Source organism: Prionailurus bengalensis, chromosome E3 (assembly GCF_016509475.1).
Source record: "Prionailurus bengalensis isolate Pbe53 chromosome E3, Fcat_Pben_1.1_paternal_pri, whole genome shotgun sequence".
NCBI lineage: Eukaryota > Metazoa > Chordata > Mammalia > Carnivora > Felidae > Prionailurus > Prionailurus bengalensis.
In genome coordinates, this window is record NC_057357.1 from 26,291,256 (window position 1) to 26,308,936 (window position 17,681).

Genomic DNA, 17,681 nt, shown 5'->3' on the forward strand with positions numbered 1-17,681 from the left:
ACTTTCCCTGACCTTTAAACTGATTACAGCCTTGATTGTCTTCCAATTTTGAAGTGAAATGAAACGGCAGTTGTGCACAGAAGAGAGGCCTGGGCTGATCCTGCCAGTTTACAGTCAAGCTGCTTCTTAGCAAGGGTTAAATGGTAGCAAGTCTTTAAAACTGCCAATTTGTTGAGCTCTTACTCTGCACCAGGCACTGTCTGTATGCTGGCTCATTTAAGCCTCAGGACTCTACCCATTCATTCATTTATTCACTCACTTACTCATTCAACCAATACTTATTTGGTACTCACTTTATGCCAGGTGCTGTACTAGGTTAGGTCTTTGTCCTCATGAAGCTTATACTCTAACAAGGAAGACAGGTAACTGCCAAGTAAACAAATAACAGATGGACTTCTCTTGCCCGGGGCTCAGGGCATGCAGGCTTAGAGGACTCCACATTTTTAAATTATTACTTTAGAGAGAGACAGAGAGAGAGAGAGCAAGCTGAGGAGAGGGGGCAGAGGGAGGGGGAGAGGAAGAGGGAGAGGGAGAGAGAGGGAGAGAGAGGCACGGAGGGAGGGAGAGAGAGAGAGAGAGAGAGAGAGAGAGAGAGAGAGAGAATCTCAAGCAGGTTCCACTGTAGGTGCTGAGCCCGATGTGGGGCTTGATGTCACAACCCTGGGATCATGACCCGAGTGGAAATCAAGAGTCGGACACCCAACCAACTAAGCCACCCAGGTGCCCTGAGGACTCCCCATCAAAAAAATTTTTTTAACGTTTATTTAATTTTGGGAGAGAGTCACAGAGCAGGAGTTGGGAAGGAGCAGAGAGAGAGGGAGACACAGAATCTGAAGAGAGATGCAGGCTCTGAGCTGTCAGCACAGAGCCCGATGTGGGGCCTGAACCCACAAACCGTGACATCATGACCTGAGCCTAAGTTGGCTGCTTAATCAACTGAGCCACTCAGGCACCCCGAGGTCTCCCCATTTTTTTTAAACATTTTTTTTAACGTTTATTCATTTTTGAGACAGAGAGAGACAGAGCATGAACAGGGGAGGGGCAGAGAGAGAGGGAGACACAGAATCTGAAACAGGCTCCAGGCTCTGAGCTGCCAGCACAGAGCCCGACGCGGGGCTCGAACTCACGGACTGTGAGATCACGACCTGAGCAGAAGTAGGACGCTTAACCGACCAAGCCACCCAGGCGCCCCAGAGGTCTCCCCATTTTAAAGAGAACCTGAAACAACTGCAGATCCAGCGCCTCCTTAGAGTATCAACTCTGGCTGACCATTAGAACTGGGAAACTTAGCATTAACATGCACACCTGGGGGCTCATCCCAAAACCATCGGATGAGAACCTGTGGAGGTGAGGCACTGGAATTTTTTTAACTGATAATTTTGAAATAATTTTGAATTTACAGAAAAGTGGCTATCATCATCCAAAGAACCCCCAGGCTCACCAGTTGTTTATACTTTGCCATACTTACATTACCATTTTCTCTCTATGTATGCATACATATACATGCATGTTACACATTCTTTTTTTCTGAATCATTTGAGGTTAAGCTACATACCATATCCGCTGATCGTTAAAGTCTTCAGCATGTATCTTAAGAATGAATAGGCTTCTTATATAGCCCAAGAACATTGTTCAAAATGAGGAACTTTGATAGTGCCATGTATTTATTTATATAAAGACTATATTCAAAGTTTGCTAATTGTCTCAATAATGTCTTTCATAGAATTTTTTTCCCATACAGGAGCCAATCTAAGATCATGTGCTGTGTTTAGCTGTCATGCCTCCGTGTTCCTTCCTTGGCCTTTCTTGACACTGGCATTTTTAAAGAATCTGAATCAGTTATTCTGGTGTGTGTCCTTCCTTTTAGGTTTGCCCGATGTTTCCCCATGATTAGATTCAAGTTATGCATTTTGACAGGGATAGTGCATAAGCATATATGATGTGCGTCCTTGGTACATCATACCAGGAGGCACATTATATCAGCTTGTCCCAATATTGGTGATATTAATTCTCAACACTTGGTGAAGGTGGGTCTGCCAGGTTTCTCTAATGCCAAGTTAGCATTTTCCCCTTTGTTTAATGACTAATTTGTAGAGGGATATTTTGGAATTCTAAATATCATATTCCTCATCAAACTTTCACACAATGGTTTTAGCAAGTACTGATGATTTTTGCCTGAGATAATTATTTACTAATATGGTTACAAGATGGTGACTTTTTAATTTCATTAGACTTTCTTGTTTTTAAGTTTATTTATTTATTTTGAGGGGGGGGGGTACAGAGAGAGGGAGAGAGAGAATCCCAAGCAGGCTCTGTGACGTCAGCACAGAGCCTGATGTGGAGCTTGAACTCACCAATTGTGAGATCATGACCTGCACTGAAGTGGGATGCTTAACCAACTGAGCCACCCACGCGCCCCTAATTTCATTATACTTTCTCTGTGTATTAGTTGGTATTCTAATGTAAGGAAAAGCTTCCTCATCTCCCTCATTTGTCAAGGAGTTACAATTCATTACTGTCCTATTAATTTTGACACTTAACTGTCCCAGATTTGCTCAGTGAGACTCCCATCAAGCTATAGCCTATATTCTTTTCCCATGTCCCCATCTTTATTTTCTGGCATAAGATGTTCTAGGCTGATCTACTTTCCTTGCCCCAGGCTTGTGATCAGCCATTTTTCCAAGAAACTTTTTTTTTAAGTTTATTTATTTTGAGAGACAGAGAAAGCACCAGCAGGGGAGGGGCAGAGAGAAACGGAGAGAGAGAGAATCCCAAGCAGGCTCTCCACTGTCAGTCTCGGGGCTCAAAGTCACAAACTGTGAGATTGTGACCTGAGCCGAAACCAAGAGTCTGACGTTTAATCGACCGAGCCACCCAGGCATCCCCACTTCTCCAAGAAACTTAATTCTGTTTAGAGTAAAGTGTACTTAGAAACCAATATCTGGACACTAAGAATGCTTATTACTTCTAGGATTTTCTGTCAATGGCACTGCTATTTTTAGAAACCTCCCAAGGTGATTCAAATGTGCAGCCAGAATTGAGAACCATTGTCTATGAAGAAGGCGCCCAACCACCACCTAAGTAGATGGCTCTAGGAAGGGAAGGGAGAGAAGATATTTAGGAGCTGTGGAGTAGTGGACCAATGCAGTATATCTCAAAGCATGGGTAAAGACACATTAGTGGGCCATATAATTCATTTACTTGGTCATGTCTAGCATTAAAAAAAATAAAAATAAAAAACAAAACCTCAATAGAACAGGAGGGCATGTACTAGATTATAATATAAAGCTATTTCTTACTGAGTCACAGTCCAAAAAGATTGAGAATTGCTGGTCTAAAAAGTGCTGGGCTTTTTTTCTCCTCTGCTAGATAAGAGTGGGTGCTTCCCCCAAGCCAAACCCTAATCCAGGGAAGGGAAGAGCCAAGAGAACACCTCAAAAAGGTTGAGGGTGGGGTGCCTGGGTGGCTCAGTCGGTTAAGTGTCTCACTTCAGCTCAGGTCAGGATCTTGTGGTTCATGAGTTTGAGCTCTGCATCAGACTCTGTGCTGACAGCTCAGAGCCTGGAGCCTGCTTCGGATTCTGTGACTCCCTCTCTCTTCCCCTCTCCTGCTCACACTCTGTCTCTCTCTCACTCTCTCAAAAATAAACAAAACATTATTATTATTTTTTTTTAATTGAGGATATCTCAGTATTTAGTTGAACATTTGCTTTAAGGGCAGATTGACATACAGATCATCCCCCTTGCCTGTCTGAGAAGGTTCAGTGTGACCTGGGTAGACACACTGGGGCAGAGAGAAGGAGAACCATGGAGAGGTCTGCATGTCCACCCATGAGAGTGAGTCAGGTGGACACTGGGAGGCAACTTGAACTATCTTCCTGATGCCTCAACCAAGAGGGCTGGCCACTAGGTAAGGAGATCCCCAATAGCAAAAGGCTGGGAATGGACTGGCAGAGGTGAGATCTGGGGTGGTGGTGGAAGAGGCAGAGACGGATCCAGATCCCCACAGGGGTGTTCTGCCACCTGTTGTTTCCCCCCAGGAAGAACGCATATGAAATACAGGAGTCAGAGAGTCAGCATGGAGATGCCTGCCCAAAGGACACAAATGGTAGCCTTAGCCGGAGAAGCAGTGGCAGCCAAAAGAGGATCACAACAGACAGTGATCTGTATCTCCCTCCTTCCCACCCGTCCCACTAAAGGAGAAAGGGATTCTGACAAGAAAAGTGTGGAAGTGTGAAAGATCTAATAGTTCTTTCCCCCACTCCCACCCCCACTGATGAAGGGCGGAGGGGGTTGGGTAAGATTTCAATGGGATATGAGATTGAAATTTAAACTAGACTGGGCTTTCTGAAATTAAAGCATACAGAAAAGACATGGAATCCACCCAATATGCCATGAAGGGACTGGAAAGACAGATTCAAGAAGGCAGGATTGAAGACAGTTTCTGGGGAGAAGAGAAAGCTTTTGTTTAGACCCCACCATGTTGAGAGTGTTCAATAAATACTATTTCAAGGAGGCCTGGAAGATGAGAAGCAGCTGAGGATGGGTTATCTGGCAGAAAAAAAAAAGAAAGAAAGTACAGTGTCCTCTGGGTGAGGGAGGTATTGGCATATGGAAAGGACGGAAAAGTCTGGAGGGACTATAGCCTAGTGACAGGGGACAGGCTGGATGGGGAGTTGAGTTGAGAGGACTCAAAATATGGATGGCCTGTAGCCTGCTGAGGTGAGTAGGGTTATTTTTTCATAAATGGTAAAGTATTATGTATTTATTTAAAAGGTTCCAGGGGTGTCTAGATGGCTCAGTCAATTGAGCATCTGACTCTTGATTTTGGCTCAGATCGTGATCACAGGGTCATGGGATTGAGCCCCACATTCAGCTCCATGGTGAGCATGGAGCCTGCTTGGGATTCTTTCTCTCTCACTATCCCTCCCTCTGCCTCTCTCCCTAGCTCATGCTCTCTCTCGCTCTCTCTAAAATAAAAAAAAAATTTTTTTAAAGATTCCAACAGTGCACCTCTCCCTACCTCGTACAAATCCTAAAGGTACCATGTATCATTAATGTATTCTTCCAGGCTGTTTAGACGTCTCCGTGTTTCCATGTATATATTTTTAATATACGGATGAAAACTTATGGTTCTGCTATTTTTTTCCACTTGATTATATATCACAAATCTCCTTCCATGTTGTTGGTTGAATAAATGATGCTAAATCCATACCATGCACCTGTTAAACTTCATGATGCTGCTCTTTAGTTGTGGACCAGAATGATGTTCTGAATATGTTCAGTGACAGATTGTAACGATGTAAAATCCTATTTTTAACAAAATATCTATAGACACTCATTTGTACCTGTTTGTACCAGAAAAAGTATAGCAGGATATACACCAAAATATTAACAGTGGTGGAATTTCTGTTTTTTTCCCTGTTTTGGCTGTTGTTTTTTTTTACTTTCTTTAAAATAAAAAATATATATATAATGTATAATAAAAATAATAAAAAATAAAAAAAATTTTGATAAAAATACATTAAGTCAATTCTAGACCCACATGGGGCTTGCACTCAACCTCAACCGAGATTAAGAGTCGCAGACTTTACTGACTGGGCCAGCCAGGTGCCCCTTGGTTGTTGTTTTTCTAATTTTCCTATTGTAAATAAATAGTAAATTAAAGTTTTATAACAAAAAATGTGGAAAGTAAATAGGACGAAATGGTGCTGCTATTCTTTGTTCTTTGTGTGTATGTGTGTGTGTGCACGCGCGTGCACAAATGTGTGTGTGTGTTTAATTTCTCACAAAAGGGGAGAAAACAAGCATAAAGCATCATTTCAGTTCAGACACACAATCAACAACTTAAAAAAAAAAAACCACCCATCACACTGATGGACACTGTATTTCCAAAATGAGGGGTTATCCTTGATGTCTTATAGCTTGAACAAAAAAGACATGCAGACACAAGATGACCCTGAATTTGTCCCTGAGTGAGGCAAATAGCCATATAAATTATATCACATCACCTCTGGCATTCTAGAGCAGAATCTTAATATGCAGCCACTTCCCCCCAACACAGACTGAGTTCCCTGCAGACACAAGGACCCCATAAGAACCCACAGGGCTTCTTTCTGAGTCTGGGCTAAGACTCAGGTTTTTCCTAAATAAACTAAGGATTGTGAATCAAACAACTAACCTTTCTGTTCTTGTTTGGCCCAGAAAATCTTGACTCGCTGGTGAATGTGGTTGTCTTCACGCAGTTTCTTCTGCCACTGACGCAATTCTTGAATCTCAGGATCACACCGAACCTGGAAAATGCCCACAAAGCTTTAGTTTCTTTCCTACAACTTCTATACATTAGCTTGTTAACTCTGCATGGGAAATCCTTTACAAACCAACTGGATATGCTTTAGGTTCTAAGTGAATCAGTGTTTTAAAGGATTTATCTAAACTCCTACAGCTTATGTAGTATTTGAGTGTAAATGACATTGTGTGAAGATTTGCTATACTAATGGTAGGTTGAGAACATTCTAGATCTGTGCTCTTCAGCAGAAATACAAAGTAGCCTCATGTGAAATTTTACATTTCCTTGCAGTTCCATTTTAAAAAGTAAAAATAAGTTAGTGAGATTATTTTTAAGAACGTATTTTATTTTGGGGCATCTGGGTGGCTCAGGTTAAGCATCCAACTCTTGATTTCAGCTCAGGTCATAATCTCACCATTCGTGGGTTCGAGCCCCATGTTGGGCTCTGCGCTGACAGTGGCAGAGCCTGCTTGGGATTCTCTCTCCCTCTCTCTCTGCCTCTCCCCGACTCACACTCCCTGTCTCTCCCAAAATAAATAAACTTAAAAAAAGAATATATTTTATTTAACCTCAAAGATCTAAAATATTATTTCAACATGTAATCAATACAAAAATTATTTATGAAATATTTTACTCTCCATTTTCCATATAGTCTTCAACATCTAGTGTGTATTTTACAGTGACATCACAGCCCAATGTGGGCTAAACACATTCCAAGTGCTCAATAATCACACACAACTGGTGGCCAGTATATCGGTTCTAGAGGAATCACAGTCAATGCATTAGTTTAATACCAATTGACTAAGCGTCTACTGCAGACTGGGCTTTGTGCTATACCTTGGCAATAAACAGATTACTGATGATAATTTTAATTAAGTTTTAGTTTTATTATTCTGTAGCTCATATTTATTGAGCACTTAGGTCCCAGGCATTGTTTAAGTCTTTTACAAGACGTAACCATCAAACTACCCAATGAGGCAAGAATGATTATGCCCATTTTACGGATGAGGAAACTCAATTGAAGCAGCTTGCTGAGTCACAGATCTAGGAAATGTTTTTGAGATTTCCAGCTGCTCTTGAGGGGCTGAGAATCTGGTACGAGACATAGAGTACAGGAATAAGATCACCAAGGTGTGGTAAGAATAAGGATATCAGTGAGTACAAGGGAATGCAGAAGGGGAACTGAGCTCAGCCTGGAGCAGTCAGGAAACACGTCATGGAGGAGATGACTCCTGGAGTGAGTTTTGAAGCATAAACTAGAGTTAGTCATGGAGAGAGAGTGGGTAGAATGTCATGGTGGTCCAGTTCTGTCTTACTATGATCATGTCACAAAGCCAGGGCCCACCCTCCTGCTTTTTCAAACAAACACTGGATCTTGAAATTTCCTGCTCTGGTCATTGGGATATAGGCTTCCTGGATGAGTTTCCAAAGGGTCCTGTTGTCCTCTAGAAGCCTCACATGGCTTTTTATAACTAGGAACCTTAGGGAGCAATGTTGGGGTCAGGATGATCTCAGTCCCTTCCTTTCCAGAAAGATCCTTGGTTCTTTATGCAGACTGATCCCATGCACATCAGAGCACCACTCACCAAGAGGCATTTGGGGAAATGGCCTTAACAAACTCAAGAAAAATAAAGTCCTTCCTATTACTTCATTTCTCAGAGCATGGGGTGCCTTAGTTATCTTAAGAAAACTACTCAAGTGATTTTTTTCCCCAAGATAAAAAAGACTGTTTTCTTCTGAACTTCTAAATGGCAGTTACTCTTGTTTAAAGAAAAAGAAAATATACAAATTATCTATAAATGTATATTTTTAAAATTATATATACAAAGTACTATGTATGCAAATACTTTATATGTGTATCTTGTGTACACATGTATGTATAGTACTTTGTATATAATGTATACACATATACCAGCATAAAGTTATGCAAATTTCAGAGAGTAAAATGGCCCTTTATTAATGTCATAGAACATAAAGTAATTCCCCAAATCTTTTAAATTACAAACCAATGTTTTTAGTGTTTCCTAAAGTATTATGTTCAAAAGATTAGGTACCTTCAAAACCTCTGTTCTGTAGGCTAAGCAAACTCAAACCCTCATGGGCAGCTAAAAAGGAGGTTATCACATCTTTTCCAGCAACTTCTGTTTATCTGGATCCAAGCACGCAGAAACCCCCACATTTCTGCACCATGACAACTAATACTCATAATGCTAATAAAGATGAAAGATCTTCTGAACCACTAAACAAAGGTTAACACTAATTATAATCAGCAAGTTGACTAGATTTTATTGTAGTCAAATTCTTTCTGTATAACTGATGTATTCGTATAGTTTGGAAGAAGACACAGAGTGTGGGTTCCTCTAGGAAGGAAGTAAAATGGGGGAGGGAGCTTTAGCTTTTTACTCCATATTTTTCTGGATTGGATTGTTTGGGACGTTTACAAAGAGCATATATTGTTTTAGGAATACAAGTGTTTAAATTTTAAATTAACAGGCTGCTGAGAGGCAAACAAGAGTTCTTTAACTTAAGAATAACTGATGAATTTCCCCGACAATCCCCTGAACTCTCAATTACCTTAATATTTAACAAACAGAAACATCATTTCCTTCATCATTCCAGAAGGCTATAGATGTTCTCAGGATTCTGCTGACCAGTTTAGGGTGATTTTCCTCTGTCTGGCCAGAGACCCTTCATGTTTTTCTTGATTTCCTTCATTTGGAAAGCAAGGACTGCTATTTACTAAAGTGGAGCATGGCAACCTTGTTAGTTAACTTCTCATTACCAGGAAAGCCTGGATCCCCAGAGAAGGCTTTTGTGAGCCCTGGGGAAAGCATGCACCCATTGAACAGGGCTAATCCCGGTCATTATAGTCATGATTACGGAATCAATTTAAACGGCAGTGGCTGTGCCAATCAGCAAATACCGTAGAGTGCAGTGTAATGTTTAACACATCAACAGTTTCATTGCTTTTAAAAAAAGAAGTCTCCTTTACGACTGGCTTCAACTTTTACTTGTTTAAATTACCACATGGAGTCCATCTGCTCTTCCAAGATACGCACACCGAGTAATACACACATTATTGTGTACTTGACTTTGGGTAAGCCAAGAAAGAAAACTCCATTAAGTGGAAGTGAATTTAAAAAAAAAAAAAATGCCCATGAACCAATCAAATTCTCCTAATTATCTATTACTCTGATGAAAGCCAAAACAGGACACCATATTGGTTAAGAAATCCAACTCTCTATCGGAAAGACTGAAGTTGAATCTCAGCTCTGCAAATGACAAGCTGAGGAACCTATGAGCAAGTTATTTAAACTGTCTGAGCCTTGATTTCCTCTCCTGTAAAATGGAGATAGTATACATATTTCCTTCATTGCACTGGTGTGAAAACAAGATGAGATATTGTCTGGTCCATAGTAAGCCCTCCCTGTTTTAGCAATTTCTTACATCAACTAACAAAGTAGTAAGAATAATCTGAGTTCAGCTCTGGGGTTGCATCCTACAACCGCTGGTAGGACACGGAGCCAACTGGCTGAAGAGCCAGTGATTCATAAAATTGGAAGTGAGGTCTCTTCCCAAGGGCTTACAGTTTATTGAATACATAAATGATCTTACAATTATATAACTGTAGGCATTACTCAACCAGTAGAGAGATATCAGGGCCGTAGGATGGTGACTGCAGGCAGGGAAGAAGAGAGGGGCCCTATGGCTGGGACTTGGAAATTACCCTTCATACTTCTGAATTCCTCTTAGCTCAGTTGTTTTCTTTGCTTCTTGGCAAAACAGACAATAACATAGCAACGCCTATTTTCTCTGGAGGATTCCTTGGGGTTTTTCTAGTTGCTTTGGAGGAAGAAACTTTCAGTATAGTACAGTTCCTGGAAAGATGCTGGAGAAACAACACAATGGTCAGCACTTCAGTCGTGTTGGCAAGAGTCAGCCTCCAACTGGGTGTGAGACACCTCAGAAGGTCCTTACCACATCCTTGCCATGACTTGATGTACTAACGATAATACTGAAGGATTTTATACCCGGGAAAAGTGGATTTCAACAAGAAGGAAATATATGTTTGCAAATTCTCTTGCAAATACCTAATGAAATATTCACAGTTCCCAACTCTCTCATATGTTCCATTTTCTCTCTGCAAGTAAGCTTCATTTCTTCATTTCTTCTTTTTTTATTTTATTTATTTATTTTTTTTCAACGTTTATTTATTTTTGGGACAGAGAGAGACAGAGCATGAATGGGGGAGGGGCAGAGAGAGAGGGAGACACAGAATTGGAAACAGGCTCCAGGCTCTGAGCCATCAGCCCAGAGCCTGACGCGGGGCTCGAACTCCTGGACCGCGAGATCGTGACCTGGCTGAAGTCGGACGCTTAACCGACTGCGCCACCCAGGCGCCCCTCTCCATTTCTTCTTTATTTCTTCTCAGATCTTTGGCAAAATGAAACAAAAGTTGGTTTCTCATTCTGGTAGTTATGAGTGTTCCATATTGTTTTTAGGAACAAATTATAAAAACCTGTAGATATAACATATTTCCTGGTATTGTGGAAGTGTTCCAGACATTCATCCGTACTAAGATAGTATGCCTCTTAGAAGTTGCTGGGGGCTTTCAGGGAGGAGCAGAAATGTGTTCTAGAGAAATATATACTTTTTTAACTTTTTAAGAGAGAGAGCGTGCAAGCAGGGGAGGAGGCAGAGGAAGAAAGAGAGAGAGAGAGAGAGAGAGAGAGAGAGAGAGAGAGAGAGAGAGAGAATATTAAGCAGGTTCCACACTAAGTGTGGAGCCTGATGTGGAGCTCAATCCCACAACCCTGGGATCATGACCAGAGCCGAAATCAAGAGTTGGACACTCAACCTACTGAGCCAACCAGGCGCTCCTAGAAAAATATTTTTTAAACAGTGGGTTCAGCACTTTAGCGAGTAGTAAATTCACTTTAGTGGGTTGTGAATAACATTTTAAAAAGTCTAATCCAATAGAAAATACCAGATATTCTTTTATCATTAAGGGCCCACTTTATCTCTGGAAATGTTTTTTTCTTTCAAAGTCTATTTTATCTGATGTTAAGAATGCAAGATCACTTTCCTTTTGGTTGGTATTTGTGCCGTATATCTTTTTCATCTCTTTACTTTCAACTATTCTGGATCATTTTGTGTTACCTGTACCTCTAGCATAGAGGCAGATTTATTTTTAATCCAATCTGAAAAATCAGAGTTTATTCTATTTACACTTATTGTGATCAGTAATATTTTATTAATCTAATTCACCAAATGTTTTTATTTATCATGCTTTTACGTTTTTTTCCTTTCCTGCTTTCTATTGCATTGGATTTTCTTTTTTTTTTTCTTTTAAGATTTTATTTTTTTAAGTAATCTCTACACCCAACATGGGGCTGGAACCTACAAACCCGAGATCAAGAGCCGCACACTCTACCACTGAGCCAGCCAGGCACCCCTGAATTAGATTTTTGTATTCCATTTTTCCCCTTCCACTGATTTGTTAGTTCATATTATATATTTTTTGAATATGTCATTATAATGTAATAACTTAAAGTAAAAAATGAGTCTGTCCAACCTCCCCTGAAGCACTTATGGGACTTTAGAAGACTTTAACGTCCCACTCTCATCTCTCATGATTGTTGTCCAGTATTTTAGTTTCCCCTCATTTATTCCCCCACTGGTGTGTGTATATGTGTGTGTTGTGTGTATATATGTATACATATGTGTATATATGTATATATGCACATGCAGTATATGTACATAAGTGTACATGTGTGTGTATGCATATATATATATGTATATATAAAATAGTCAATGTCTATTTAGATGTAGCAGCTTCCTCATTCACTATTGTTTCTTGCATTCTGCTCCCACTCCTTCCTTGTGGATTCAATTTCCTTCTAACTCAAGTACATCATTTAGTAGTTCCTCCAGTGAGAGATGTGTTTGAAAATGTATTTAGCCATTGCTCTTGGATGATAATTTAGTAAATTGATTAATAATAAGTTGATTAATAAAATGATAATTTAGTAAATAATAAATAATAAATCTATTATCAGATAATTAATTTAATATAATTCTCTGTTGAATGTTACTTTCCCATAGAGTTAGAACACACTTCACCGTTTTCTGGCATGTGCTACTGCTGCTCAGTAATTTTTTTTTTAAGTTTACTTATTTATTTTGAGAGAGACATAGTGTGAGCAGGGGAGGGGCAGAGAAAGAAGGAGAGAAAGAGAATCCCAAGCAGACTTCATGCTGTTAGCACAGAGCCAATGCAGGGCTCAGACTCACAAAATCATGAGATCCACACCTGAGCTGAAACCAATAGTCGAATGCTTAACCAACTGAGCCACCCAGGCACTCCTGCTGATCCGTAATCTTTTCTTTTAATTTTTTTTTAATGTTTATTCGTTTTTTGAGAGAAAGAGAGAGCATAAGTGGGAGTGGGGCAGAGAGAGAGAGGGAGACACAGAATCCAAAGCAGGCTCCAGGCTCTGAGCTGTCAGCACAGGGCTTGAACTCATGAACCATGAGATCACGACCTGACTGAAGTTGGACGCTTAACTGACTGAGCCACCCAGGCGCCCCTGATCAGTAATCTTGATCAGTCTCATTGTTCTTCCTTCGTAGGCAATCCTTCTTTCAAAACAGTTTTAAGACTTCCTCCTTGCTTGTGGCATTCCAGTTTCACCAGGTAGCATTTTGCTGTGATTCTGTCCTCATGTATCTAGTTTGGGATTCATGTTTCTTCAACTTTGGGATATTCTCACCCAAAGATCTCTATCAACACTGCTTCTCACCCACTCATTCTGTTGTCACCCTCTGCAATTTCTATTAGACTTGTGTTTGACCTTCTCTTTGTCTCAACTGCTTTCCCCAATTTCCCACTCTATCTCCCTGCTGCCTTCCTTCTCCCAGATCTCTCTCTGAGTAGTAATTACTCCTCCAGCTGTGTCTGTCTACTATTTAATGCACACCTAAAATATGGTCCATGGATCAGCACCATTGGCATTACTTGAGCTCATTAGACAGGCAAATTCATGGGTTCCACCTAAGACCTATGAAGTCAGAACTGAATAGAGAGGGGCCAGGAATCTATGTTTAACAAACTCTCCAGGTGATTCTGAAGCTTACTGGAGTTTGAGAAGCATGGCTTTAGCCTGTTTGCTAAATTGTTTTCTTTTCTTTTTTTTTTTTAAGCTTTTTTAAATGTTTATTTATTTATGAGAGACAGAGAGTGTGTGTGAGTGGGGAAGGGGCAGACAGAGGTGGGGACAGAGGATCTGAAGCAGGCTCCATGCTGTCAGCACAGAGCCCAATGTGGAGCTCGATCCCATGAAATGTGAAATCATGACCTGAGCCAAAGTTGGATGCTCACCAACTGAGCCACCTAGGTGTCCCTAAATTGTTTTCATTTCTAGAGGTTGTACTTAGTTCTTTTTCAAATCTGATCCTTTTTTTTCTTACTCCCCTATTTAGCAAGGCTTATATTCTTTAAAAAAACTTTTTAGTATATTTCTATAATCATCTTAAATGTACTTATTTCACAGTCTCAAATTGCCACCCTTGAGGCCTTGGATTCTCCAGTTGGTTGTACTTACTGGCTGTCCCCCCCCTTCCCCTGCCTCCATTCCTTGTTGGTTTATTTTTTATTATAAGCTCATAGTCACTGAGGGCCCTAGTTCCATTTCCAGGTCTGAGGTCATGTTTTTTATGCAGGAGTCAATACAGGTTTTTTTTAAACATCAGATAGTAAATATTATTTTTTAATTTTTTTAATGTTTATTCATTTTTGAGAGAGAGAGAGAGAGAGAGAGAGAGAGAGAGCGAGCCAGTGGGGGAGGAAGAGAGAGGGAGACACAATCTGAATCAGGCTTCCGGCTCTGAGCTGTCAGCACAGGGCCCAACACAGGGCTCACAACCGTGAGATCATGACTTGAGCTGAAGTCAGACATGTAACCACTGAGCCACTCAGGTGCCCCAATATTTTTGGCTTTATGGGCCATATAGTGTCTGTCCCAATGACTCTGTCACTATAGCACAAAAAAAATCATACACAATATGTATTTTTAAAAATGCGCATGGCTGCATTCTAGTAAACTTTATTTAAACAGTGGGCCAGAGTTGGTCCACAGGCTATAGTTTGTCAGCCCCTGCTCTTATCCTTAAGTGGGCATTAGAACTGTAGCCCCCAGGGGCGCCTGGGTGGCTCAGTTGGTTGAACGTCCAATCATCTTTGGCTTAGGTCATGATCTCACAGCAGTCTGGAGCCTGCTTTGGATTCTGTGTCTCCCTCTCTCTGCCCCTCCCCCGCTTGTACTCCACCTCTCTGTCTCTCAAAAATAAACATTAAAAAAAAAAAAAAATTGTAGCCCCAAGCTTCCCTTGGTGCCCCTTCCATTTTTCTGTATGTATTGCACACACATTATTCCTTTAAGACAATTCTCTAAATTTATCTGATGATATTGAGATCACTTACGGCACTTATTAAAAGTGGACTCTCGGGGCGCCTGGGTGGCGCAGTCGGTTAAGCGTCCGACTTCAGCCAGGTCACGATCTCGCGGTCCGGGAGTTCAAGCCCCGCGTCAGGCTCTGGGCTGATGGCTCAGAGCCTGGAGCCAGTTTCCGATTCTGTGTCTCCCTCTCTCTCTGCCCCTCCCCCGTTCATGCTCTGTCTCTCTCTGTCCCAAAAATAAATAAACATTGAAAACAAAACAAAACAAAACAAAAAACAAAAGTGGACTCTCACGGGGGCTCCTGGGTGGCTCAGTCGGTTAAGCATCTGACTCTTGATTTCGGCTCAGGTCATGATCTCACAGTTCATGAGTTTGAGCCCTCTGTCAGAGGCTTGGGATTCTCTCTCTCCCTCTCTCTCTGCGCACCTCCTCCCCAGCCCAATAAATAAACATGAAAAAAATAGAATCTCAGGCTCTTGCCTTGTAGGCTCTGATTCATTGCATGTGAGGTGGAACCAACATGTATGTTTAGCAAGAACCCCAGGTGATTCTAATGATTTGAAGAGTCTGAAACTGCTCTAACCAAAGAATATGTGAAGAATGAACTTAATGTTGAGACTGACATCTGCTTTAACACCCGCAGATTTTTATCTCAGTTCTTACACAATGCCACGTTGATTATTCAAATTCTTAAAATCAGAGTCAAGAAGGACTGCTCAGGCTAAGTGTGTGGTCAGGAGACAGGATCTGTATGACTCATGAACAGCAACTGCTTTTTGGTGGGGTCATCTTTTCAGTGCAATTCTAGAAAGGCCTTCTCCTAGGAAGCCAGCCTATTTTTTATACTAAAGTTCCTTGAACAATAATATCATATTGCAGTATATACTTGGAAAAAGAGGAATTTCCCCCAACAGCTCGGGGATGACAGTTGAGATAAAGTTCATCCAACTTTTCTTGGTACTTGTTTACCCAAATAATCAGCGAATTATTAAATTGCAAAAGTATTTAAGGGATTCGGTAAACTTTCCAATGATTTGTGAATTACAGCCAAGTGAATGATGTCAAAGACCATATTATTGCACAATGCTTTGATCTTCTTACCATTGATAACCGTAACTGACATTTATATAGTTATGGCTGCCCAGATGTTTCTAATGTGCAGTCAAGGTTGAGAGCCACTGCTCAAAATTGTAGACACTTCACCCCTCCACCAGTGGCTCTCAAAGTGGGGTCCTTAAACTAGCAGCTTCAACATCTCTTGAGAGCTAGTTTGAAATGTAAGTGCTCAGGCCCTGTTGCAATCCTACTGACTCTGATACTCTGGAGTTGAGGCCCAGCAATCTGTGTGTTTAGGAGGCTTTCCAGACCATTCTGATGTAGACTACTGTATGAGAACTGTTGCATTGTTCCCCTAGTGAATCCCAGCTCCCTGGATCCCTGCCCCTTGGAAAACTGTACCACTCTTCTCATTAAGCAGGGGAGTCTAGCCCCCCTCTTTTTAAAAAAATTTTTTTTTAACATTTATTTATTTTTGAGAGACAGAGAAAGACAGAGCATGAGTGGGGGAGGGGCAGAGAGCGAGAAGGAGACAAAGAATCTGAAGCAGGCTCCAGGCTCTGAGCTGTCAGCACAGAGCCTGATGCAGGGCTTGAACCCATGAACCGTGAGATCATGACCTGAGCCGAAGTTGGATGCTCAACCGACTGAGCCGCCCAGGCGCCCCTATCCCCCCTCTTTCGAATCTAGGTGAGCCTCATGACTTGCTTTGACCAATAGAAGGTAACTGAAGAGCTGCTGTGCAAGTTTCAGAGTCTGGGCCTCAAGAAGGCTTGAAGCTTCCATTTCTAGAATGTTTTTTCCATAATGTAAGGAAACTGGTCTGGCCCACTGGAGGATGACAGGCCATGTGGAAGAGAACTGAAGAGCCCCAGACATGTGCCTGGGGCCACCTTGGAACTTCCAGCCCAGCCCAGGAGGTCATCTAGGCCAAGAATACCACAGAGCTGCTGGAGAGGTCCATCATGGCCAAAGGGTGCATGCTGAAAGTGGTACAGATGAGGTTGGAGCACCAGACTCAGAGCCCCAGTGGGGAGCCGTGTGGGGACATCCCACACACAGTTGAAGGTGCTGAATGCAGCATTCACCATTAAATGCACCAACCGAATGCAGCCACGTGAGTGAGTAGAGGAGAAATCAGCAGAAGAACTACCCAGTTAACCCAGAGGACGGTGAACAAGAATCAACTGCTGTGGTTTAAGTCACTAAGATTGAGCAGCAGGAGGGTTTATATTACAGCTGTACAATTTACCCACATACTTTGCGTTGAAGGGAAATTGATTAGCCCTTTAAAGAGAAACACTCTGGAAAAGTTGTAATTTTGGCCAGTACTACCACCAAGCAGAGTATTGGGTGCATCAGATGCAACTAATACATAGAGCTGGCTTCACGGGCACCCTGTACAGTCACACAGGCCCTATGCTTAGAAGGGCCTTGCATTGTTTTCACACCCTATTGTCACCATCTAGACATTCTTAAAACTTTGAACCAAGGGCCCTTTGTTTTTATTTTACACTAGGCCCTGCAGATTATGAATCCAGTCCCACCAATACGTAGTTCCGTCATTTATTCATCACAACACCCCCAGAATTTGGCTTATCAGTTTTCACCACGTATTTGGGATGCGTTGCGACTCAGCAAATAAAAAGGGGGGTGGGAATTGCAGACTGTCTGGCCACAGACATAGCATGGCATAGCATTTTCTGAGCATATTAAGGAAAATCCACTTGCAGAAATAACCCAGAGTATATTTAAACAACCACAGGACAAGGCAGGGGGAAGGGGAAGAGACTGGCCTGGGAAGCTAGGCCCCAAGCAGGCTAAACTCACTATTAATAGTGTTGTGGCCTATTTTGGCCTGCCTGGTGGCCCTGAAAA

General features: G+C 41.6%; 1 protein-coding gene across 4 annotated transcripts in view; it reads right to left on the minus strand.

The window, feature by feature from the left end:
- IQCK (IQ motif containing K) overlaps positions 1-17,681 on the minus strand; it is a 130,821-nt gene that overhangs the window by 35,846 nt on the left and 77,294 nt on the right. For all 4 annotated transcript variants that reach the window (XM_043560395.1, XM_043560396.1, XM_043560397.1 and 1 more), the window contains one exon: positions 6,181-6,292. In XM_043560395.1, coding sequence (XP_043416330.1) covers positions 6,181-6,292 — 112 coding nt within the window. The remainder of the gene's footprint in view (positions 1-6,180; positions 6,293-17,681) is intronic.